Source organism: Nestor notabilis, unplaced genomic scaffold (assembly GCF_000696875.1).
Source record: "Nestor notabilis isolate BGI_N333 unplaced genomic scaffold, ASM69687v1 scaffold11691, whole genome shotgun sequence".
NCBI classification, from domain to species: Eukaryota; Metazoa; Chordata; class Aves; order Psittaciformes; family Psittacidae; genus Nestor; species Nestor notabilis.
Window position 1 is genome coordinate 4,038 of NW_009916187.1, and position 26,455 is coordinate 30,492.

Genomic DNA, 26,455 nt, shown 5'->3' on the forward strand with positions numbered 1-26,455 from the left:
TTTGCATAAGATAAAGTCTTGGGATTTGAAAGTGTCTTGTACCTGTTTCCTTGCTCTCTTACACGACCTTGCAGATCTGAAAGACATTGACTTTATATATATACAATGCTTCTAAGTAATGTACAGGTCAATATTAAAATAAATAAAAATGAGCTTGATCTGTTCTTTGGGTGGTTTTAGTTGCAAATTCATTATCTGATGAAACCATGCAGAAGGAAGCTTTATTCTAGAGTGGTGGGGTAAGATTGCCTGTAGTTATGTGCAACTCATCCAAGCTGCTTAGAGAGCATGACAGCGACAATCGGCAATGGCCCAATAGATCAGGGTCTTTTGCTTGAGAACTGGGCAAATATTTTCCTGTAATGTGAGAGCATTTAGAATGATAGTCACTTTCTAGGCATTAGGCAAAAGAGACTCTTTTTCAAAACTGCCATACTGAATGACTCTCAGTTATGTAAGGGATCGAAATAAAATGTCTTCAATGAAAAAAACACCTTTTAATGGGATGACGTGTGGCAGCTTAATGAAGTGGTTTGCTGCTTAAATCTACTCCCAAGTGTGTGTATTTTTGAGTATATTCTTCACACTTAACCCAGGAGAGAAATTAACTGCAGTTGTAAAAGTTGATTTAGTATATTATAGACAACTTCATCATAATCACTCTATTTTAAGTATTATAAAGTTATTAATCAGTAAGTTTTAAAAGACTTTAATTTCTTTGAATTAGGAAGTACAGAATCTCATTTGTTTAAATCTGTGGCCAGATCTTTCTTGCTTATATTTTTGGGAACTCACATCGTTAAGTCCCTTTACTATTTTATTAGCTTTCTGAAAAGTTCACGTATTTGATGGAGTCTACCTCTGTCTTTTCAATAACTTGCCAGAATTGCTGAGTACTAAAGCTTTGACAAGTTTCACAGTTGCTATTTATTTCTGTAAATCAAATATTTAAGATGCAGTAATACTTGCTGCCTGTTGTAAAGCAATTTGGCATCTCAATAAAAATAACTATATAGTTATTAGTTGAATGGTGACAGGGTCTTCATAAACAGTTGCAAAAATATGTGTAGAAGTACTTGGGATGGTATTTTACAAAGTAAACCAAAAGATTTTAAAAGATTTTTTTTCTTTTTTAAGGTAATAAAGACATATGTTTTTCCAGTCAGTGAATTTTACTCACTTTTTCATTAATACTTCATTATCACAAAAGGAACATCGGTTTCTACTGAACTGTGGGGAAAAGGAATTGGTTTTAATTCTTATCCTAGGTTTGTTACCTGATCATGTCAGTGGTCTTCAAGAACTAGCTTTTTTGTGCACTGTCAAGATTTGTATTTGTCTTAGCTATGAGCCTAATCCAGTTAAAAGTTAGGTTGAAAATATTTGTGTAATAAGAACTACCATAACCTTTTTGGTTTTCATCTTCATATCTCTAAACTATACAGGTAAAATTTTAACAGTATATCTGGTTATTTTTTCTTTTTTCTTTCCAATATTAGGCCAGTGACATCTGTGATCCAAACCCAGTCATGATGCTTATTCTGTGTGTCTACCTATATGAAAGTCTCCCTCACTACTTACCCAAGAACACTATAGAATTTACAGGTGCTCTCCATGCAACTGTTGTTAAACAGGTACTAATACCATCAAATTTAGATCTGCAGCAGTACAAGGCCAAAACACTGTATGTATATATGTGTTGATATTATGTGTATATTACCACAATGAATCAATGGATTTCATGTCATTTGGCTACTAAACCTAGAAGATGGAAGTATGAATCTTCTTTTTTAATCTCTTCAGGCTTAGGATCCTGAATTCTGTTGCTGGATTTTACCTGTGCTTGTAAACACAGAAAAAATCTACAAATCTGAGATAAAAGACAGAGAGGAATAAGACATTAACAGGCATAAGAGGGTAGTGTGTACTGCAAAAAGAGTACCCAGAAAAACTGAGGTTGGGTAGTCTGTAGGAAGTCTATGCTCCTTAAGAAGAAAAAAATCATCTACCTAAATATTTGAAGTACTTTCTTATTTTGTAATATCCTTGGTCTATATTTTGGAACTTAGCTGCAGAGCACACCTTTTATACTTGAAAAATTGAGTAAAAATAGGCTGTTGTTGTTGTTGCGATAGGTGCGTCTGAAAAACCCAAGCCGTAAAACTTTGATGTACAATGCTATTCTTGTTGGAAGAGATGCTGATGATTTCTCATTACCTAAAGGAAACACTGTCACAATTGCCCCTAAGTAAGTAATGTTTTTTTTTGTGTCATTAACAAGTCTAGCACTGTGGAAATACAAACCTACCAATTTAACAGTGGTAGAACACTAGAAATGTATTCAACTACAAATGGCAAAATTAGTCAATATAAAGATCAGTTTTTTTCTCCTAAACCTAGAACAAGTCCATAGTATTTTTTCAGTGGCACATTTTAAGTTTAGCTTAATAGATAGCTTTTAGAACAGAATACAAACTTTCAGATCATTAGAGGAGTAATCTGTGTCCAATACATATATTTATTGCAATGTGTATTGAAAACTTTGATTTTCAGTTTGGATCTGCTATTCGTTTATTGCCCAGCTAAAGTTGAGATATCTTCTCTGAACTTGATTCACAGTTTTTACATTATTGCATTGTGGATGCGTGAGCAGGTAAAACTTCTTTCTTCTAAGATTTCAGTTTTTGTTTCTTAATGGCGAGGAATGTAAAAGCCCATGACACAGGTTTGATAATCTTGTTAGACTGCTTCTTTTTGCCCCCATCCTTTCTCCCCACCAAGATGGAAACTCTTGCATTTCTGAAAGCCATCTAAGGATTTTGGAGAGATGTAATTTTGGCAAAACACTAGGTTGTTAATATTTTTGCTATCGGAAATACTCATGGTATATTGCCATCTTTTTCTTTTTGCTCACTAAATATGTTTTTCTTTCTTTTTGTGCTCTATGGCTTTATGACTACATACAGGAAATTCACTAATCCCTGTTTAACCAGAAAGGACAAGAGTAGTGATTACTCTGGCTGTCATTTGAGAGTTTTTAAGTTTAGGCTGCAAGTCTATTTGCAGATAGAATGGATTAGAGATTGTCTAGGAAAGGAAAACAAAGGTCAACATTTGTATGAAAATAACCTGTGAAGAAGAAAAATTTCAAACATATATTGACAAATTCCAGAATACTCAACATAAATACAGCACACTTTTAACGATGATCAATATTTCAGTATCAAATGACATGCCTATTGTAAATATCTGCAAAAGGGACAACAAGTAATGTTATATTTTCATTTAACTGTGAGGTCGATTTGATTTCCATTTTTGCTGCAATTACTTCAAATAAAAAATAACATAAAAATGTAGTCCTTGTAAATATCATGTTTCTCTGAAAGGTTGAAAACAGCCATTGTTGTTTTTCACTTCGCCTTTAAAAACACCCTGAAAACCAAAACACAAGTAAACGTGAAAAACCTTGTCACTGACCTGCTTGGTGTTATAGATAGCAACAAACATTTGAAAAAGCGCATGGAAATACAAGCTTGTGGAAATGTCAGTCATCCACTGGTGACTTCTGCAGAGTTTACCATGATGATGAAGACAGGCTGAGAAAGTTGGGGCTGTTCCGCCTGGAAAAGAGAAGGTTGCATGGAGACCTTATAGCAGCCTTCCAGTATCTGAAGGGGGCCTACAAGGGTGCTGGGGAGGGACTCTTCATTAGGGACTCTAGTGGTAGGGCAAGGGGGAATGGCTTTAAACTTAAACAGGGGAACTTTAGGTTAGCTATAAGGAAGAAGTTCTTCACAATGAGGGTGGTGAGGCACTGGAACAGGTTGCCCAAGGAAGTTGTGAATGCTTCAACCCTGGAGGCGTTTAAGGCCAGGCTGGACAGAGCCTTGGGCGACATAATTTAGTGTGTGGTGTTCCTGCTCGTGGCAGGGGGGGTGGAACTAGATGGTCTTAAGGTCCTTTCCAACCCTAACTATTCTATGATTCTATGATCACAGAATCAACCAGGTTGGAAAAAACATTTAAGTTTACCAAGTAACCGTACTTGTAGTCTTGGTCACTAAATGAAAAATAGGTTCTTTGTACTTAATAGCTTTCTTAATACTCTGATGGGTGTGTTTGAGAACTCCAGCATGGGAGTGGGAATCTTGTAGGTGTTTTATATTAGTTCACAATATCACAAGTGGGTTTGGAAGTGATAGTAACTTGAATAATAAACTAACACATCTGTTTAACTGATTATGTGTATGCTTATTGCTATTAGTGCAAAATTGTAGAGGATTTGTAAGAGAGAATGTTCTGCTTGCTTTGAAAAGAATGCCTTCAGAGAAACTCAGAGATAGGAGATAGGCTCATAACAGGGTTCTAGGCAAAAAAAAAAAGTAATATTTGTTGCCTAAATAAAAAGTGAGGAAGAATTTTCAGTATATTCAGTAAGACATTTGATGTGAGTGTATTAGTGAAGCTTAACGGAGTTGGTTGTTTTGGTTTTTTTTTATTTTTTATTTATGGGAATGACTATAGCCTGTTTAGAAATAAGAGATATTAACATAGTTAGAAAGAAACACTTCACGTTAAAGTTCTTTGTTCTACTTTTAGAAGTAAATAATCCATAAATATAGAATTGAAGGCAGATGAATCAATGTGTTAGAAATCACTAAAACTTAGGAAAGCCTATTTGCTATATCAGAGAATATTTCTACATTGAAAACTGGAGGTATATTTTAAAAACTTTTTGAGTATCTGTAATAGTTCAGAAAACATGAGGTCAGATAACTCCACATTCTTGTTCCCCTGAATTGAAACTATTCCTTATGAATTTATGAATATTATGTTTAAATATCGATTTGCCTTCACCACTAGTTCATCCTTCACTGCAAGCTAGCTTGATCCTAGCCAGCTTTTTTATCTCTGAAACAACAGGTCCTTTAGATAAACTAATAAAGACAAAGCAGTTAAAAATAGCAGCTATTGCCTTGTGAAGGCCTGCTGTAGAGCTCCAGTCAATTTGTAAAGCTTGCTTTACCAAAGTTTCGGGGTAAAAGGTCAAGAGAAATAGCAGTTCTGAGAACATTCACTCATGAGAGTTCAGGCAATCACAGCTGAAAAGAAGAACCATAATCTTGATAGAGAGGCTAAAGGAGCTGAAATTTGTCAGTCTTCTGATTGGAGAGCTGGAAGACTTTTAGAAAGACGTTATGCATAGAGATGTGCCTGTAATTATCTGCCAAATTCCTATATTTAGAAGTAACTATAATTGGATTTAATATGACTGTGGGTCATTATAATCACTAATGAGGAATAAGTGTGACTGACTAATCCTGTTGGACCTGCTGTGTGAGGATGGTTGGCACAGAGGATTCGGTAGATGAAGGCCCATTCTGAAAAAACTCCGTTTACTTTCTAGGAGACATAAACTGCAGGAAACTGATAAGCTAAACAGATTAGAGAAAAAATTGAGCAGAAGGGCAAAGGGTAATGAAGAAGGGTTACTTAAATATATTAGGAAGCAGTGAAGCAGCATTAAATAGAGATTTTAAAGTAATAGTAACAAAGTGATAGAAATATGTAGTATATGTCTGTCTGTATTTTCAAAGCAGCATGACAATGCATACTGTGGTCCACTACTAGCTGAAGAAACTCATAAATGGCTGTGGTGGGTTAAACATCTCTGGCTATCAGCCACTCACCCAGACACTCTCTCACTCCATCTCCTCAACAGAATGGGAGAGGAAAAAAATGCTAAAAAGGTTTGTGGGTTGAGACAGATGGGGAGACTGCTTGCCAGTGACCATCACAGGAAAACCAGGCTCGACTTAGTTGAAATTGTTTTAGTTAATTTTCAATTAAAATAGACTTTTGTAGTGGGAAACAAAGACAAAACTTAAAACATCACCTCAACTCTTCCCCACCCTTTTCTCCCAGACTGAACTTCACTCCATTCCTGAGTCCTCTATCTTCTCCTTGCCACCCTGAATGGCACAGGGTATAACGATGAGCAGGTGGCTTCAGCCACTTCGTAACAGTTCCTCTCTGCTTCTCCTTCCTCCTCATGTTTTTCTGCTGCTCTGAGTCCTTCTATGGGCTGTAGTCCTTCATGAAAAATTTGCTTTAGCATGGGCTATCCGTGGATCACAGTTCCTTCAGGAAATACTTAACTGCTCTGGCATGGGGCCCTCCATAGATTGCAGTGTGGATATCTGCTCTAGTGTGGTCCTCTCTGCATGCTGCAGGGAAATATCTGCTCTGGCAGCTAGAGCACTCTCCCTCTCCTTCTCTGACCTTGATGTTCCCACTGCTGTTTCTTTCTCTTTTTCCCCACTACTCTCCTTTTCTGATGTTTTTGTTCGTTCTTAAATACGCTTTCACAGGGGCGCCAGCAGCTTGGGTGCATTTTCCAGGATGTTTTGAAAGGCAGGGTGACTGAGTAGTCTCAGACTCTGGGGGGCTTAGCAACTCTTCACTGTCAAAAATGATAATGCCTGGGGGCTCTGCAGCAGGAACACGAAAACTGTGAGAGCCACATTTTCAGAACCTCGAGGATTTCATCAGTGACTCTCAGAACTGACATCCTGAGACTTTTGGCCTTAGAAAGAACTCTGCCCAGTATCATACTCCTTTACTCTACTTGTTGAGCCTAGAGATCATACTGGATAAATTCAGTTTGGTGAGCTTTTTTGAGTTTTTCTATACCCTTTTTTGAGGATTTTTCCCTGATTTTTGCTTTTTTTTTTTTTTTTTTTAATTTTTGTAAAGATATTGGTGTTCTGTTTATTGACATCCAGTTCTCAGGTCCTTAGGTAGTTTTAAGAAAGAATGCTATATAGACGTTTTTTTTCCCCCTGGTCCATCATACAGGGGGAGTTCAGGTTAGATAAAAGGAAGAAGTTCTTTACTGTGAGGGTGATGAGGCACTAGAATGGGTTGCCCAAGGAAGTGGTAAATGTGCCATCCCTGGTAGTGTTCAAGGCCACAAGGATGATAAGATGGCTGGAGCACCTCCTGTATGAAGACAGGATGAGAAAGTTGGGGCTGTTCAGCCTGGAGAAGAGAAGGCTGCGTGGAGACCTCATAGCAGCCTTCCAAAGCCTTCCAGTTTCTGTAGGGGGCCTATAAGGGAGGTGAGGCCTATAGGGGAAGCTGGTGAGGAACTCTTCATTAGGGACTGTAGTGGGAGGACAAGGGGTAATGGCTTCAAACTTAAACAGGGGAAGTTTAGATTAGATCTAAGAAAGAAGTTCTTCACAATGAGGGTGGTGAGGCACTGGAATAGGTTGCCCAGAGAAGTGGTGAATGCTCCATCCCTAGCAGTGTTCAAGGAAAGGTTAGACAGAGCCTTGGAGACATAGTTTAGTGTGTGGTGTCCCTGCTCATGGCAGGGGGATTGGAACTAGATGATCTTAAGGTCCTTTCCAACCCAAACCATTCTATGATTCTATGATTGAGATTGGACAGAGCCTTGGGTCATATAGTCTAGTGTGAGGCATCCCTGCCCATGGTAGGGGGCTTGGAACTAGATGATCTTAAAGTCCTTTCCAACCCTAACCATTCTATGATTCTATAACAGGATATCTGGCTGTTTAACTCACAAAAGCTTATTCAAGCAGGAGGATAAAGTAAATCAGTTGTTAACTTAGGGTAGTACTATAAGGGAAGAGAACTTCTGTATGTGTGGGAAGAAAAATTAAGCTACATGCTGAAGCCATAAAAAGAAAGAAGGATTCAAAATTGTTCTTTTTCTGTCTATATAGTTTTTTTACTAGAATGGTTTCAGGTCCTTTTAGGTAGAAGATTGTTTACAGAAGAAATAAAATACTTTCTTTTCTAGCCTCTTCTCCTTACAGAGTCTAAAGTGTACTTCTGTATTTACACTTCTGAGTAATTTCTGAATCACAGTTTTGTGCCTAATTATTTGAATTATTATTATTGTTATTATTTTACTAGGAGGCAAACAACTATAAATGTGGAATTCACTAGTCGTTTTCTGCACCCTGCTGAAGCAATGTTGTTACTGGTCTCAAAGAATGTGGGTGGAATAGATGGTGCCACACTGACATTTTCTCTGAAATCTGAAGTCAACCATATTGAGCCTGCTGTAAGTTTATGTGTGTATGATTAATATTGCCACAAAAATATTGTTCTTCTGTACCTTATATCAAACAAAAGTGAATTGAGGTAAGACCTATGAATTTTCAGGTTTCCAATATTAGCCTATATACATGCGGAGAAAAGCCTAGAGGAATACCTAAGAGTCCTAAGGTTATAAATCACACTTAGATCCCGAATAAATCTCAAAATTTTGTACTGATTGCTTTGAAAATAGATCTGCATCCCTTTTGGAGTATGAATACTTTTGGAAATTCCATCGTGGAGGTGGTGACATGCTTCAACCTACTGATTTCAGTTGTCAGATGTAGATGTACAGCAAAACTTTGTTAGATGTTGCTAGGTTTATTTGTGACTTTAGGCATTCTGTAGATTTGATGTATCCCAGAAATAGTAAGAGCAGAGACAGGCATGTGTTCCAGCATTTGTTATCAAACATTTATTGAGCAGATCCAGATAGATCGTCTTCTGAACTTAGATGGAGTTTATACAACTGTCTCTTTCTTTTTTTTTTTTTTTTTACATGACTTTCTTAATCCCATGGCAACAGACATTGATGTTAGAAAGAAAGATTGGGGCAAGAGAAAAAAACGAAGAGAATATAACGATAAGAAGGAGAAAGGATGGTAGCTCAATTCTTGGCCTTGTGCTATCATTTGGGGAAGTATTTAAAATACAGTGAAGTTTAATGCATGTTTAAGAAGAAATAGGCTTCAACTGTTCTTTGCTGGCAACAAAGCTGAGCACTTAAATTGTATTAATTTTGTAGTTACCAGTGGTCAGACACATGGTTCTATTCTTCATAATGGTTTCCTGTTTATGTATTATTCATGAATGTAGGTTTGCATATTTTTCATATTGATACAAATTTTTGTTCTCTTTTAGGATATATTGAAATGCAAATCCCCATGTTATCAGCTGAATAAAGTTACCCTAAATGTTACCAATCCCTTCAGTACTGATGGCATATTCAGGTAAATAATGTAAAGACAAATCTTTAATGATCATTCCATTTTATCAAAACTTTTCCATAATTTTCTTCTCCTCCTTAAAAATGTAAAACCTTTACATTTAATAAGATTAACCTTTAATAAGGTTAAATTATAGGTATTTATATTGCCAAAATTGTTGCAAACACTATGAAGTGGAAGCTATTATAATGAACAAAAAAGATAAATAAGCCTTAATTGAAATTCATCTCAGTGAAAGCAACAAAGCTAGAGCTTTAATCAAATGGAGTTCATGAACCTTGCTTGTATTTTTGTGTTTGTCTGAGGTCCAGCAGAATTCCAAAGAGAAACAAACCATGTTAATTAATAGTTGTTTATTTTTCCCCAATCTGCTTTATTCTGTTGTTTTAAATTATTAAGCACGCAAAAGAAAAAAAACATGTTTTTGCCTTGGGGCTTGCAGCACTATCAGTTAATCTAATTTTTCATTTATATTCATCATAGATGTAACAACTGCAGAGTTATAAATATTGCTTCCTTTAATACAAAAGAGATAGAGAGCTGTGCCCCTTTAAATCCATGTATATGATCTGACACCATATTTTGTCTTTAGTCTATAGGGCTAAGGATTGGTTCATGTAATTGTTTACAATAACATTTTTAGCTTCTTTTACTGATCTGATTAATATATGTGTTGTATAAACTGCAAATTAAATTTCTTTTCCCCCTATAGAATGGATTTGGTATAGACACCTGTAGCAGGATTGTTTTCACTGCTCCAGTAACATGTTCTGGCATAAGCCTTGAATGTGGGAATCTTATGAGTTTATTTAGCATCTGTCTTTTTTTTGAAGTTCTTGAGGTGGTCAGCAAGGCTGCCTGTAATCAGTTCTATGAGATGGATAACTGTCTTGGCCTAAATTGTGCAAAATGTTCGAAGTTATTAAATAAGGAAGAATTAGCACATTAATAAATAAGATTTTTTTAAAAAAAATCTATTAGAATTTTTTTTACAGTAGTTTTAATGTATCTCCAACTGAAAATAATAAGCTTATTTACCAAGTCTTCATTTAAAAGAATAAAGCTAATTTTGTCTTCATTCTGCAAGTTAAAAAATGTGTATTTACCATACCCCAGGGTCATTTTGCTGGAATCCAGAAGTTACTTAACGCAGCCAGAGGAAGTATATCAAGCGAAGCAAGTAAAGCAAGAGCAAACTTTCAGGTAACCTCTAAATGGCAATTGCTAATTATAATATATTGAACTACATAACATTTTAATAACACCTTACAGATATCTTACTGAAATGGTGAAGAAAAGATAAATATCCTGGGATAGGGGCAACTGTTGTGACATAGGTGACTGAAATGCTGAAAACTAGTTCCAGTTCAGTGCAACAAGATTAGTTCTGAATCTTGGCAGGAAGAAGGTAGAGATATTTGACGGTGCAACAGTAAGCTCAAGTTTTTAATTATAAATAGGTAGTCTACAGAATTTTAATTGTGCTGAAGTGTAAAATGTTACAGGTTCAGTAAGCTCTTGGAGGTGCAAGAATAGGGTAAGAGGTTATTAGTGCAGATATATTGATACATTAATATAATCTTATGTCTAGACATTACTTCTTAGCTGACCATGGACAGATTTTCTAACATGAAATCTGGAAGGAGAAGGAGAGTTCAAACTAAGTGTGGTAAAGATAGTAAAGTGCCAAAGAATGAAAAAGAGAAAGCAACTGGAATGGGAATCAAGTTGACATAAAGAAAAATCCATGCTTAAGACTTTATGTCTGAAAGAAGGTAGTTCAGTCTTCACTGCCTTCAGTTGTAAGATAAATACCAATAAGCTTAGATGAACAAGCAGAAATCTTGGCGGGTTTTGAAGAGGTGAGATGTAAATCAGAATCGCTGATACTCAAAGTTAAAGGAGAAAGAGAGAATCAAAAGGGTTTAAGAAATAAAATTTGTGGCACTCTCTAGAGGCAGCCCAGCATAGAGAAAAAGCAACCATAAATATCTAAAACAATGTTTGGAACTTGCTAGATATTAAGAATTGCACTGTTGTTTTAATAACTGACAGTTTAATAACTCAATATTTCAGTCATAGACTGAAAGTCTTAATTCTAAGCCTTTTTTTTGTTTGTGTCTACGTGATTGATGTCCTTTGCATGCTTTGAATTTAATAATCTGTACAGGTCCAAGTGGGGTTCTCAGTCTTACAGTTCCTTCTGTGTCCTCCAGATGTGTCAGATGCACTTCTTTAAACCTCATTGTAACAAGCTTTTCCTGGCAGGTAATCCTTTTACCTACCACCTTTCCCCTCTGGCACTATCACAGACACCCAAAATGATGTCATTCACACCCATGAGGAGACCAATCGTTTAGTCACTGTGGCATGGGCTCATCATACTGTGACTGGAAAGGCATACCAATCTAAAGCTAGAGCCCATATGAACTGTATCCTTACAAGGGACAGTGCTGTCTAAGCCAAAAGAACACTTAACAGTGACCCATGTCTGAGACAGGGTGTCATTCAGTCATTGCAGGCAAGACATTTTTGTCCATGGGGAACTGAATGATGTTTGGTGAGAAGGATAGGGTTTCTTCTTTCATCCAGCTGACATAGTTTTTCTTTTAAGTATACTGTGATTAAAGTGCTTGGATTTTTTCAAGTTATGCACTTTTCTATACTTTTCCAAGCCCTTGACACTTCAGTTATTACCCTTGGTCTACAACTGTGTACCAGTATGGTCTGCTCCCTGTGGGAGGAGAACCAGGTGGAGAGGTGCACACCACATGGAATTCTAATATAAAACTACCTATAAGCAGTTTTCAAGCATGTTGGTTTTTTGAATTATGTCCGTTAAAAAAGTATTGAATGACAGTAAAGTTCAAGGTTACATTTAATAGCTAACTTTTCCTTCATAGATTTCCTTCTGTGAAACTAGCAAGTGGTAAAGGTATGCTAATGATTCACTAATAATCCTATTCTAAGACCACAATCAAGCAGTTTAGAATATGCATTACAGTGTCCATGAATCGTAAGGATGGCTCATGATTGCACAGATTGACTTACAAAAACAGCTGTGAATGTGGATAATTTTTTTTACATCAACAAAAACTTACTCTAAAACAAAAAAAGAAAAAAATTATTAATGAATTTCAAAGTTAGCTTTGCAGAATAATGTATATAGCTTCTTTATGTATTGATTTTTACCAGAGGTAATACCCTGGCATTCTAAATACTTCCAATTTTCTGAATTTTGTTCTTATACTTTTTGTTCTAAGAAGTTTCATGTGTCAAGGAAAGGATTATGTTATACAGAATATCTGTATTTATTGACCAGCCTGGCAAGTCTCCTACAAAAGCAGCTCCATACCAGCTACACGAGCCTCCAGTAGACCTGGCCTCCCAAATCTAGTTCTGTGTTCTAAATAACCAAAAATGGTTTTAACCATTTATTAACCTGCCAAATCCACCTGCTGTAGTCCCTGATTTTACAATCATGACTTGGCATTCTGATTCAAAGATAAGGCATTAAAAGAGATGATGTTTTATATAAAATTTGTATTTTTTGTATTTTTATGTGAGATACTCATTTGTAAGTACAGAATACACAGTTGTACTTGCATACCTCAGAGATCATTTTCCTTTCTGAAAAATGGCCTTTAAGTATAGGTATTAAAATGAATCTCCAGGGTAACATATTCTGAGAGCTTTACAAGTCCATTTATTTAAGGCTGTGATTTTTTCTAAGCCTAGCACAATTAACTATTTATTTTAAGAGAGACCCAATAGGTATCAAACTCTGTATGTGATAATTGTTTGCTATAAGCCGGTTCATCAAATTTTACTGCTGTGGGAGAATGACTTTTATGTGGGGATAATACTAAATTTGAGTTTAGAGCTGAAACTCATAGAATTTTTTTGACATACATTACAGTATAGTTTTCAGCATATATGAGCTCTGTGCTTGTTGTAAATTAAACAAAACTCTCTTTCCATAAATGTGAATGCACAGCCTTTACTCTTGTCAAAAATGGTCGAAAATATTTGTGAAGAGTAGAAAAAGACTTAAAGTCGTATCGAGGAAATAAGATGGTAAGGAGCACAGTTTGCTTTGACTGGATGAAAATAAGCAAATACTTATTTGTAAGTTGTTTTTTGCAATGTATCTGTTCTTTTCAAGTACACTTGAAAAATCAAATCTGTAATGAACAGAATTAAGGTGTTTAGATTGAGATTCTTCACTGTTTTCTCAGACAAATCCTTGATTTCATTAAGTTCCTTGTGAATGATTAACTGCACTGTTAGTTAATATAGATAATTCTTGTAGTTTTGGTGTAAAATAGGCATGGGGGAGGGGCTTTACTGTTCCTGTGTTTTTCAGTCCCCACTTTTCAGGGCTTTGACCTTGTGCAAATGAACCTTGTATGTGAATCAAAGTAACTAAATGAAGAGGAGAATTTAGTGGAAATTTTTAGTAGAACTTGCTTAAAGAGCTTCTCGTATGAGATTTGATGCTTCCTAAAAAGATCATGAGCTACATACTAACATGGGATTTTACATCCCTAAGTCCTCATTGTGTGGTATAAATTCCCCAAATACTCTGAGCCAACAGAAAAATAAATAATGGAAAATTATGTTTATTCTGTGAACAGAAATGTTGTAAACCATGTGTACAAAAGTGAATCTCAAATATGGGTGTTTTTTTTTGGTTGGGGTTTTGAGTGGTTTTTGGGTTTTTTTTGCGGGGGGGATTTGGTTTGTTTTGGGTTTGGTTCCCTGCCCCCCCATATATTAATTCTTGAGGAGAGAAAGAAAAATCTAAGGAATATTTTAGGGAAGAACTTTTTAAATAATTAATTTCTACTCCAAAGATGCCACACTCAGTCTTTTTGGATCAGCACTATAAGTAAGAGAAATTGTTTACACCAGGTAGAGATAGTAGCAACACTACCCCTCTATTTTTAGCCATGAAATATGCAGTTGTGCTCTGTTTCCTCTAAGAAAACACATGGCTCATAAAACTTAAATAATTTGTATACTATTGATCTGTTGTAGTTCGTGATCCTTGTTATACAGAATTGTGGGATTCCAGTGGGATGTTTCTGATGGTTTAAATCTGGATCTTGCACTTACTGCATTGAATCTGCGCCATTTAATATTTATTAGCATTAGTGTAAAATCTATGTTTTACTTAGCTTTACTGATTTCATTTGTTAAAAAATGGCCCATCTTATCTTAAGTAACAGAAGAAATGGATTTCCTATTAAATTTCTTAAACATATTGCTGTCCCGGGGCTTGATTAAGCTAGAAAACATCGTATAAAGTTGCCCCAGTTTATAGTAAGATGTGTTGTGATGTGTTCTTTCACTATTATAATGTGGCTGTCGAACTTAAAATCTAAATAAACAAACAAGCAAACAAAAATATAAATATGATCTTACATGTTTTTTTCAAGCTTGAATTTTCAAAATTTGTATTTAAAAATCTATAGGGAAAACATGCAGGAACCTGTCTTTGTTATATATTTAGAATAAACTATAGATTAAAACATTTATCTGTCCCTTGTGAGTTATAAACACTCATGAATAGGAGGGAGAAAGTTGCCAAATCAATACACTGTATTGTCCAGTGTATAATTGTATGTAATAAATATTGAAACCCTGGCTCATACTGAGATTATTTAAATATCTTAGACACTTGATCAATATACATGTTATTTGAAGTGAAATAGTGTGTCTTGAAGAATAATAATTTAATTACAAAGTTCTGTTTAGTGATAAAGTTTTCTAAATTAATTGGGGATTTTTTTACTGTTGAGGTATAGTAGTACAGAAATCAAAACATTGCTGTTTTACATTCCAAATAGAAATTAGGAGACATATTAAAAAGCTAATGATACATCCTACTATATAGAAGTTTTTCAAAAGTTTGACTTGCAGATTACAAAATTTAATCTATGTAATTATTAATATTCTATGCACTAATTAAAGTCTCTGCATTTAAGAATATATATAAATGAATTATTAAAGATAAAAATAAATCTTATTAAAGCTCTATTGACTTTACTCTCTGCGAGGGATTCAATGTAGGACTTAGTAAACCAGTGAGCCTCTTGTGCATTTCCAGCCAAGATTCATAGTCTAGTTTCTCTTTACTTGTAAGGTGAAAGAGAAATAATTTGTTGCAATCACAACATGTTACATTAAAAAAAAAATATCCTCCACAGGTAAAAATTTCAAATTTACATGGTGACATACTAATGTCTCTGAGGTCAGAAATCTGCCACTGCACTGAAGAATAAATAAAACCAACAACAGAATTAAAACCATTAACATTTTAATTGGAAAGACTGAGATGAGATAGCGTTTCAACAGTGGCTGTATTTCAGGAAATTAAAGCAATTAAGGCCTGAACCTTTTTTAGGGTTTGGTAATGTTGCCCCTCCATAAATGCATACTTCTGTTGAAATCAGTAAAGCTCTGCACAGGAATTTAGTTTCTTGTATTTATCCAGGCCTAAGCAAGGAAACAAAAGTAATTTTTTAACTGATGTTAGGGAATTTTTATTGTACTCCTTGAGTAAAATTGAACACACAGTTGTGGTTAAATATAAAGATTTAATGAACAAATGCATTGTACAGAGACTTACCACCATAAGTGTTTCTGCAGGAACTCCACAAAGATGCTATACGACCCAATTCCTTGTACACACTTGCACCAACGTCAATCGTGAGCGTCAGCATCAGGTGCCTTAAGCAGCTGTTTAGTTCATCCCTCAGCAACAGAGCTGTTTAGCAAAAGTGGTTCACTTGCGTTCCACAATCTATAGTTACAAGATACAATGCTGTATATATGTACAATGCTGTATCATCTCTTATCTCTTCAGGAGGGAAAATGTCACCCCCTGAGAGGGAGTTGTTCTGTCTTTGGCATTCCTTCTTGCAGCCAGTTGGGCCATCTTGTCCTTCATGCCAGAGTGTTCCTTGATCCTGAATTATCATTGCTGAGCAGTTAGAATTTGAATTTCCCCTTTACTAGACAGATTTCTTTTCTAGATGGTATTGGAAACAAAGTTTAGATTTAGAGTAGAGTTTAAACCATGAATCCAGACTCTGGAATAATGACTAGGGGTATATCCAAGGTTCCCAGTAAGCCAAAGCCATAGGCTAGATTCTTCATTTACTAGATAGTTCTAATTTTTTCATATATGACCTGTTGGTATGTGTCCTAATTAATATAATAAATGTAAAACGTTTGCCTGAAAGTGTACCTCACACACACACAAAGAACTTAGTATTCTGTATCATGCAATTATATAGCCTGGAAGTACAATTACTGTTTAAAATATTTCTAACTCTAAGTGTCTTATTTTTATTATTTTTAAATGTTAATATTGTGTTAAGGTACTTCAAGCCCTAGTTAGGCAGACAGAAGTGAAAACATTCAGGTAGTTCTCAGGATGGTACCTGGTAAGGTAATTTAGTTAACATGAATAAAACAGAACACTTATTTTATCTTTAAAAAGTGGAGACTGTTGAGCTAGGAAAAAGGTAGACAGAGCTAGAGAAGAAAATCAGGGCTTAAAAAAGTTTAGTTAAGAGGAGGTCTAGTCTCTGAAGTAAGTTCTGATAAGGGTCAAAGGAGACTGTTACTTTTGCAAATCAGTTTCTCTAAGAAGCAGCAGTCTAAAGACATGTCCACAGGTCTATGAATGTAAATCCTAGCATGAGCACAGTGTATCTGAACTGAGTTTGATTTGCAGATATTTAGATTTATTCGTATAGAGTAGTTTTTTTGGGAAAAATTAGAAAGACTAAATGGAAGACAACCGAGAGCATCAGAGGAATTCAGGGCCTTGCCACTTCATAATGTACCAGGGAACAATTCATTTCCTATCCCCATCAGATATTGAAATGATAGAGAAGAACTGGGACTGAGGTCTGCAAAGGTGTTATTGAACAGGGGTACTTTTGATTGGCAGAATATAATTGTGGGGTTTTCTTTTAACATGGAATTTTGCTTATAGGAGTATTGAAGAGATATTTTACTGATTAAGTGAAGGGAGCATGTTCTGGCTTTGCTGTAAATATGGCTACTAACTTTAGTGGAAGAGGTTGCATTCAGTATTATTGGTAGGTAGATGGTTCCAAAATGTGGATTTTTTTTCTTGAAAATATTTGTTTTTCAAGTATTTATTCATAAAAAGGAGAACAAACCTATCTATTAATAATAGAAATATCCAGCCTTAGAATATTGATTTAATTTCTTTTCTTTTAGTACTGAAAAGAACATACTACATTTTAAAAATGGTACACTGCCTGAAGATCCAAATGAAGAGATCAACTTAAATTGCTGTAAGTACCTCTATGCAATACCTCTTGTGTCACTATGGTAGAAAATGATTGTCTATATAGGCAAGATTTTGACATATAAAGTATGTTCAGTCATTATTATTTATACAGAGCTTATCTTCTGGTGTATTTAATTTAGTGAAATGATTTCTAAGGTTGTTTTATAGGAATCAGGCATTTCTTGGCCTTATTTCCTATGAAATGTCAGTCTACAGTTCTGTTAAAACATACAAATGTAAAGCTACAGCATTTTCTGAGAGTCTTGAAACTTTTAGGATGGCCTTATGAAATTAATTTTGTCCCCTTAGAAAATATTGTTTTGGTCCTGTGAGGTGATATGGAAAGCAGATCTGTAAGTAATCTGAATAATTTAGCCCTTCTAGATATATTATCTCATGTTGTATTCTGAGATGTGATTAAAAGCCAATTAACACACAATTCATAAAAATAAAAAATATATACCTTAAGTAATAAAGTGGGGTACAACTACTGTACCAATTTGTGAGTAGCTTATGAAGGTTTTTATGGCTTCAACCAGATTGAGACTACAGACGTTTTTTATGGCATCTCTGGTCTTTGGAAATGAAATTATGTTTTAATTTCTTGTAGAAGTGCATTCCTCTTTTAAGAGTAATTCCCCTTCATTCTCTCAATACCATAGCAAAAAAAACCTAAACAAGAGTCTTCTTTACGTGTTTTACACCCTGACCTGAAAGAACATGTAAAGAACATGTACTATTTAAACTACAGGAATATTTTTTTTTTCTTTTGGAGCAGCCATAATAAAAAGGAAGAAAACTGTAAAAAAAAAAGAAACCCCAAAACCAACAAAACTAACAAAAAAAACCCAACCCAACCCAAACCGAAAAAACCCAAACCCAACCAACCCTGCCAAAAAAACCCCTTTTTATTAAATGTTGACTTTTTGGCAATTGTTTTAATTTCACAAAATCCAGAAAAAAAGTGAGGAGGGAGGGCTCTCACAAGAGATTCAGTCTACTCCACAGTTTTACATACTTGGAATGACGAAAAACTTCAACAGAGATAAGTTTGAGAGTTAGTGCCTTAGGTAGTAAAAAATTAGTTGCTGTTAGGTCTGCCTTATCCTATTTGATTGAAAGGTAAAAATGGGACTTCAGTCCTTTTGGTTTTTGTGTGTGTGTCATTGTTTATGTAGGCTTTAGAAACATCAAATCAATATCAAATTTAACTGTTGGTTAAAGCAGGAATATTGGGAGATTTGTATTTTTATTGATTGGAAAGCAATTTGAACTATGCAGAGAAAAGGTACGTGGTGGCTATGCCTTTCTTCAGCTTGGTTCTTGGTGGTTTTGAGGGGTGGATCAATTCTACTTAGAGTTTGGCATATGTTTCTTTCATGATGTTCAGCCATTTCTGTTGCCTTCACTTTTACATCTATTCTAAAGTCTGCCAGCCAAGCTTGAATGAATGTCTGGTTCTGAGGTAATCCGCATTATCAAAATATATTTAGCAGATGAAAAACACGTAGTGAGAACATAGTCAGACTCTGCCAGATTCAATCCCAAGATTCCTAATGTTTTATGAAGAAAGCACTTTCTCAATTTGTGAAAACAATGCAGTCTTGCCAGTATTCTTATCTACATTAGAGGATTTCAGACTATAACATAACATTGTCACTGCTACTGAGAGCAAAACTATTTGTTTAAATAGTAGTAAACTGTACTCTTCTTTCTGGCAGTAGTCATTTACCAGTAGTCATACAGGGTGTACATCCTTAAAGAGCTTTTGATGGTGATAATAGTTTTCCTGGGTTTTGTTTCAGTGCACAGAATAAGAACATGAGTAGTTAGCAAAATTAAGTATTTAAATAATACAGCATGCAATATTGCAGCACATCTACACAAGCGTAACTGAAAATACTGATTACCAATTACAAATGTTCCTTAGATACTGATTACTACAGGGGACTGTATACAATATCCTTATATTTAACCTCAGTTAACTACATTATTTTACAACCTGTGCTGTTGTATCTAAACAACCATTTAAACTTATTTTAACAGCTGACCAATCCAGCCTCCTGCATGAGTTCTTCAGTCCAATTGAAAAACTGTTCTTGGAAGGGAGAAGTTCTGCAGGCTTAGATATTCACTTCCTTCCCTTTAATCTGGAAAAACGTTACTGTAGTGTCATTCTGGCTAATGAACTGGTAAGAACACAAAGTATGAATAGAAAGAGATTTTCATGTGATAGCCTCATCAGCTAAGAATTGGGCTATGTTTGCCAACTATGTGTGAATAGGGTAAGTAAATATACAAATTGGTTATGCACATATTTTAAGGTACTGTATTTGAGTGCATATGCAATTATAAAGACATGATCTATGTATGGTATTCCTATAATTCTTGAAGGAAATATTACTGAAGAAGTTGGTCAGATATTAACACAAGATTGGACACTTCAGTTAAGAAATTTAAACCAATGTTTACTGCCCTTTTATCTTCACGTAATTAGAATTATATGAAATGCTGCAAGTTATTTTTCACTGTAAAATCATTACAAATAAAAATAACACTGCAAGGAATGTTATTTTGGTGGCTTTTCTAGGCAACTCATCTTAAAAACAAATATGGAATTTAAATCATTTGTCTTGATGTTGGAACAAGAATAATGCTTTAGGATGACATATATGCAGGAAGAGGATAAAGTCTTTACTTCTCTCCATCTTGTTCACTGTATGTAGGATATGATGTCAAAGTATAATAATAATAATTTTCCTTGCTCTGTCTCTTTTTTAACTTGCCTGCCAATCTAGATTCTAAGCAGTCCTGGCACTAATGCAGGTAAAACTTTTGAACAGATTGTACATCAGTACTGACTCCATTACCTTTCAGTTTGTCGACTCATGTAGCCTGGGTTTCACCATATGTATTTAATCAAAATTGATTTCATCAAATTACGAAGACCTGGAGACCTGGTTTTGACCAGCTTTCAGTTTAAAATTTGCACTCCAGCTTCTTTGATGTTCCTGTAATCCTTTAACTCAGTGGTCACAGTCTTATTTACATGTCTTTAGTCCATCTTATCTCAGCTCTTTAAACTCTCTGCTGTGTTTTGTCTCTATCCATCTTACAACACCCTGCATTTTTCTAATATTCTTTTATGTGTAGCTGATCTCAAGGCTTATATTCTGCTTTTTACTTTCATAATACTACCTCCGTGTTTTAGCTTTCCCTCTGTGCAGTTACACGCATCTGTCATTCTCTCTGACATGTTTTCATGATTTGTAACAATACAAACAAAGCTAAATGACTTATTCTTTTTCTCCTGCACGTTCTCAGTTTCCATATTTTTTCATTACTATAGAACAGTACAAGAGACTTCTGTTAGTGTTTAGTGTTTGCATGTTTGGTATTTGTTTTTATTGTTTAACCAGGACTTTGGCTATGCCACTTGGCCAGCTTATATTTACCCTTGCTTTTAAAGGAAAATGAGACTAATGAAATAATTCCCAAGCCTATTTATCTGACCCTGTTCAATATTTGAAACCACTGTCCGTTTCTTAAGAAAACAAGCAATATGGCTGGAAGTCTAAAGAGTCCGCAGTTCACTTAAGGTTCTTGAGAGTTAGCAGAGAGAGAGAAGATAGTCCGTCAAAACCTACAGTGAGACAGTGAGTTCATGCCTTATTGAGACGAGGGAATAACCCACAAAAAGGTTGTATAAATGTCCCCAAGTCAAAGGATAGTGATCTTTATGGATGGTTCAACAAAAAAACAATCCAGCACTCAGCATCATTCAGAAAGACAAATTCTTAGGAGAGAAATAGAATAAAAATGTGAAATCTCAGTATACCATTCTGAAGAGCTATGCTGTACACATCTTGAATACCATGTGCAGTTCCAGTCACCCCAGCAAATAATATAATAGGGATGGGAGTGGAGGGAAGAGAGAGAGAAACAAGAATGATCAGAAGGATGTAACCGTTTCTTTACAGGGACGAATAATAAAAAAAATATAAAATCCTGTAATTAAAAAAGAGATTGTTAAGGGACATTACAGGTACATAAAGCAGAAGTCTATATGCTGGCTAAGAAGAAAAGGCTCATATTACATTAGGTAGAGAGCCAGAAAACGAAATATTTTAGTGAATAGAGACATGTTAATGGGAGGAAAGCAAATCTAAGAGTTGTGATCAGAGATATGGGATGGTTATACTTCATGTGGAAAGGGAGAAGAACATTTCTGACAGCCCCAGTGTTACCTCCAGTGGTGATGTAGAAACATCTAAGTTTAAACACCTAACTAGTAGTCACAGTTTTTAACCAAGAACTAGTTCAGTTTAACATAGTAAGAAGCATTAATGCCTGAGAAAAGCCACTGTTATGTCCTGCATGGTAACTATCGCTGGAACACCTGGTCCTTTCAGCTTAGCTGAGTAGGAAAGAAACAGTTAAAGGTTGCTGAAAGTACAAAATTTTCTATACATAGCACCTCAGGTTAGAAAGGCCCATCCACATAAATGTATCATTTGTAAGAAAATGTGGTAAATCTCTTAGGGAAAAATGAAACTGCAAGATAGATAGTATGATTTTAGAGCTGTACAGTAATGGCATAGAAGAAATTGGCTTTCTTAGATACTGTGTATATGGCTGCAATATTTCAATCATACCATTATCTAATTGACAAACAAATGTAGCTACCATGCTGTATGAAAATCTAATGGCTTCGTACAATGATGAGACTTATATCATTCAAATAGGGACTTGTGCTGTACACAATCTAAAAAAATAACCAAATTCAGCATTTCTGTAAATCATACCTACCTTTCCTACTCTTTTTGACAAATAGACTGAAATAGTAATCAAAGACTGCTTCTTCATTACAACCAGTGAAGATGGTACTGAGGTTCAAATCACCAGTTGGACTTGTATCTGACTAGAAATCCTATTTGTCATTGCATTAGCTGTAATAAAAGCAAGAAGATACACTGGTTCAAGTTTGTTGGCCTGCTCAAGTATGTTGCTTAAATTGTTTCTAAATAATCTGGGTGTTAACTTTTCTAAGGTTTGAAATAACAGCACAAGTTATTTATAACATTTTTCAAGGACTTGTTTCAATATTTCTGTTTTTTTCATAAAAACTGAAACTGACATTCTTCAAATTTTTAACATAGATCTTTCCAGAAAAGAAATTATATATTGGTTAACATATCTGGGTTGCTTTTTCTCTGTATCTTTGTTTCTGTGAGCTAATTTAAATGTGAACATCCCATGATTTCAATGATAATAATTTACTAAGTCGTACTTTGAGAATGTCAGTCCAGACTTTCACAGCTAAATGTCTAATGCAGAATTAAATGTTTTATTAAAAGAACACTTTACTATCTGTTGTTCTTTATTACTCACTTTTATGGAGAGCTGCAAATTCCTGGGAGCTATATATTCTTTTGAAATATCGGTTAGGAATGGGATTAGATAAATAGCTAATGGTAGTTCAACAGCTATTTTCTTTAACTATTTTTGTTAACAGTAAACCCTACAAAATGTTGATGATATTCTGTTTAATGCTGATGGAAAATGGAAATATAAAGCATTAAAACCATGGGGATGCTAGCTAAACTTTCAACATACAGTGAAATACCGTTCTGTTCCAAAGCATCAAGAAAAACTCAGCAGAAAGAAAACAGGATTTTCATTCTATGGAGATTAAAAAACAAGAATTCTTCAAAGCAAAGAGAGAAATGGGGAAGTTTGTTCCTACATAAGCATATTGATGTCAGCAATGACAAGAAAAGAAATTGATAGTAAAATGGCATCCTAGCAACCAATACCTTCATGAGATTACTTGTATATACTGTGAGCTTGTTAGCAGTCCTTATGGAGCCAAATAACTGTGTCAAACAGGAATAATTCCTGTTTAAATTGGTTCCCAGGAGTGACTATTAGTTTCTGTGTGGGAACTTCTTTTGCTGTAGGTTTCTTTAATCCTTCCCAAGGAAGAATTGTCTGAACTCCTGAATCAAGAAAGGGGAGAAAATGCCATCGAAGTTGAATAGCTTTTCTTCTGCTTTGTCAGAAAGATAACTGCAATGCTTTCAGCCTTAACATAAATATGTGTTGAAACTATGAATAAAGTTAAAATAAAAATCAGCCCTATTTTACGTTACTGAGCATTATTAAAGGGAAAACATTCCATTGGTTAGAAGATGGTCTAAATTCCATAAATTATTTCCTTCATATCCTCTTATCATCCTCGTGGCCCTCCTCTGCTCCTCTGGACTTGCTCCAGCAGCTCCATGTCCTTTTTATGTTGAGGACACCAGAACTGGACACAATACTCCAACTGAGGCCTCCCAAGAGCAGAGTAGAGGGGCAGGATCACATCCTTTGACCTGCTGGTCACGCTTCTTTTGATGCACCTCAGGATACGGTTGGCTTTCTGGGCTGCAAGTGCACGCTGCCTGCTCATGTCAAGCTTCTCATCAACCACCACCCCCAACTCCTTCTCCACAGGGCTGCTTTGAATCTCTTCGCCCAGCCTGTAGCTGTGCCTGGGGTTGTGCCAACCCAGGTGTAGGACCTTGCACTTGGCTTGGTTAAACTTCATGAGGTTGGCATCAGCCCACCTCACAAGTATGTCAAGGTCCCTCTGGATGGCATCCCTTCCCTCCAGCATATCAACCGAGCCACACAGCTTGGTGTCGTTGGCAAACTTGCTGAGGGTGCACTCAATCCCACAGTCCATGTCACCGACAAAGATAAATGAAAAATTAGTCTTCCTTTGTTTCAGGTCATGTTTATATTTACATGCAAGCTTTTGTAGGTTTTCCATTCTTTTTGATGAAATAATTAAGATTGTTAACTTTATTTCTGCTTCATGGAGAATTTGTACGTAGAATCATAGAATGGTTTGGGCTGGAAAGGACCTTAAGATCATCTAGTTCCAATCCTCCCTGCCATGGACAGGGATGCCTCACCCTAGACCATGTTGCCCAAGGTTCGGTCCAACCTGGCCTTGAACACTTCCAGGGATGGAGCATTTACCACTTCTTTGGGCAACCTGTTCCTTGACTTCTGCTCTTTTTTTCTTTCTAGAGAAATGTTACTGGCTCAAAATTACTGTAAGCATTTTTTAAAAAAAGTTCTTAACTGTGAAGTAAGTTATGAATGAATATGTTTAAATTATATGTAGATATAGCACGTAATTAGAATTCGCTTTATTGTTGTATTTATGGGTCAGGGTATCCTTATTCAGTTAAATTATATGCGGAATTGGAAAGGATTCAATTAATTGAAATTTCTTGACTTTTCACATTTAATGTTCTCCATTAAAGGTACTTTATAATCATAGCAGGGATTGAAATTGTAATTTTTTTTTATTTAAATGTAGTTTTGAAATAGTGTGTCTCCTGAATATGTAAATTATTTTGCAAATCAGATTTTAAGTATTACTAGAGTGTATTTGGTTTTAGTTATAATATCTTGCCTCCTCTTCTGCATGAGTTGTTTTCTGCATTCATTGGATTTGTATGTTCTTGCATTTCAGATTGGAGAATTCATATATCTGATAGAGGGAACAGGTGATATACCTTTGCCTTCAGGATTGCTTCCAATGGATAGTCCAAATGTTTTGCATGTTAGCAGTACATTAGAAGGTAAAACAAATAGAAGAGAGAAGAGTAAAATAGAGCAAATAATTATCTTCTGCAAATAATCTTTAGTTCCCATGCATTTTTGTCCACATTAATTAAATAAATCTTGTAAAAGCAATTTTTTATAGTGAAATATAAAAAACATATTACAGTGTACCTATCAGTTACTTCTTTTAATGTTGTCTAGTCCATTGTCTTCAGAGCTTCAGCTAGCTGTTAGTGAGCTGCTTTAACTTTCTTGTATTGTCTTCAACATAGTCTTCATAAATATTTTTTGATTCTTTCTCTTCTACTTCAGAATATAGGTTGTAGCCAGATGAACCAGGATAAGTCATCTTTACCTAGAATTTTTCTAATTTTAAATTGCATGAGTTTTGTATGCAGTGTTGTGATTTGACAGGCAATCCAAGACTTTCGTCTTTAAACAGGCAGTGATAAACTGCTGCCAATCCTATTTCAGAAATTGTGTTAGCTATTATTTGAAATAATTGCTTGTGGCTACTTTTAGAGGAGATGCAACATCATCTAGAGGTATAAAAGAGTGGCTGTGTTGTATAGGTGTCAGAAAGACTTTTTAAAACTTTCATTACTGTCATAATAGTAGTAACACTAAAGCCTGGGTTTTCTTGTTAACTAAGCAACTTGTAGTTTGTATTTCAGTCTATGTTAATTTTTATTTCCTCATTATAATTAAAAATTTAAAAAAAATATTACTGGAGTAAATAGCATGTACTAGAGAAATAACACTAAACATCAATGCAATTTTATATTCTGGCTTTTCTTTAGAGATTAGATATTTTAAATACTCTATGCAGTTATGCTACTGGTTGACAAATGTGGGGGTTTTGCTTCTTTTTTTTTTTTATTTAACAGGTCCATGTTCAGCAGAGCCAGTTTTATATTTGAAATGTGGTCTTGATCAGATTCTTGAAGAAAATCTGAAGGTTCCATTGATCAATGAGTCAAGAGAGAGGGCTCTGGCTATTGCTGCACAACAGCAGATGTCAACTATTGAATATGAAAGAAGAAAGATCACAGGGACTCTGCAGAGCAGTAGTGTTAGAGTTACAACTGCATTATTAGGGCTGTCCAGAGTAGAGGTGAGAAACACAGTAATCTGTTCCTGCAATTATTTACTTGTTCTTGGGTTTTTTTGGCTGAGTTTTTTAAGTTTCAGGAAACTGTGAAGTTATGTTTTTTTTCACACATTCTGCAATCTGACTGTTACTAATCCCAATTTCTGTCAGACACAGCAATATTATACATGTTCATTCTGAAGCTGCTTTCTCCATGCTATTAGGAAGTGCTTCCTTTAAGAAATCTTGGCTGCAGTTAAAAAAAGCCTTAACGTTTTACTCTATTTCATATTCTCTGTAATAGGTATCTGTATTTGTATCCTTCCTTAT

General features: G+C 35.2%; 1 protein-coding gene across 1 annotated transcript; it reads left to right on the forward strand.

Annotated features, from left to right (window-relative positions):
• Positions 1–1,499: 1,499 nt before the first annotated feature.
• On the forward strand, positions 1,500–26,149 carry LOC104401376 (the record flags this gene model as incomplete). Its single annotated transcript, XM_010024470.1, has 8 exons — positions 1,500–1,634; positions 2,136–2,248; positions 7,945–8,095; positions 8,992–9,080; positions 17,340–17,416; positions 19,459–19,604; positions 24,944–25,052; positions 25,923–26,149. Coding segments are annotated over 8 exons (1,047 nt in total), but the record flags the coding sequence as incomplete, so codon positions are not given.
• Positions 26,150–26,455: the final 306 nt, after the last annotated feature.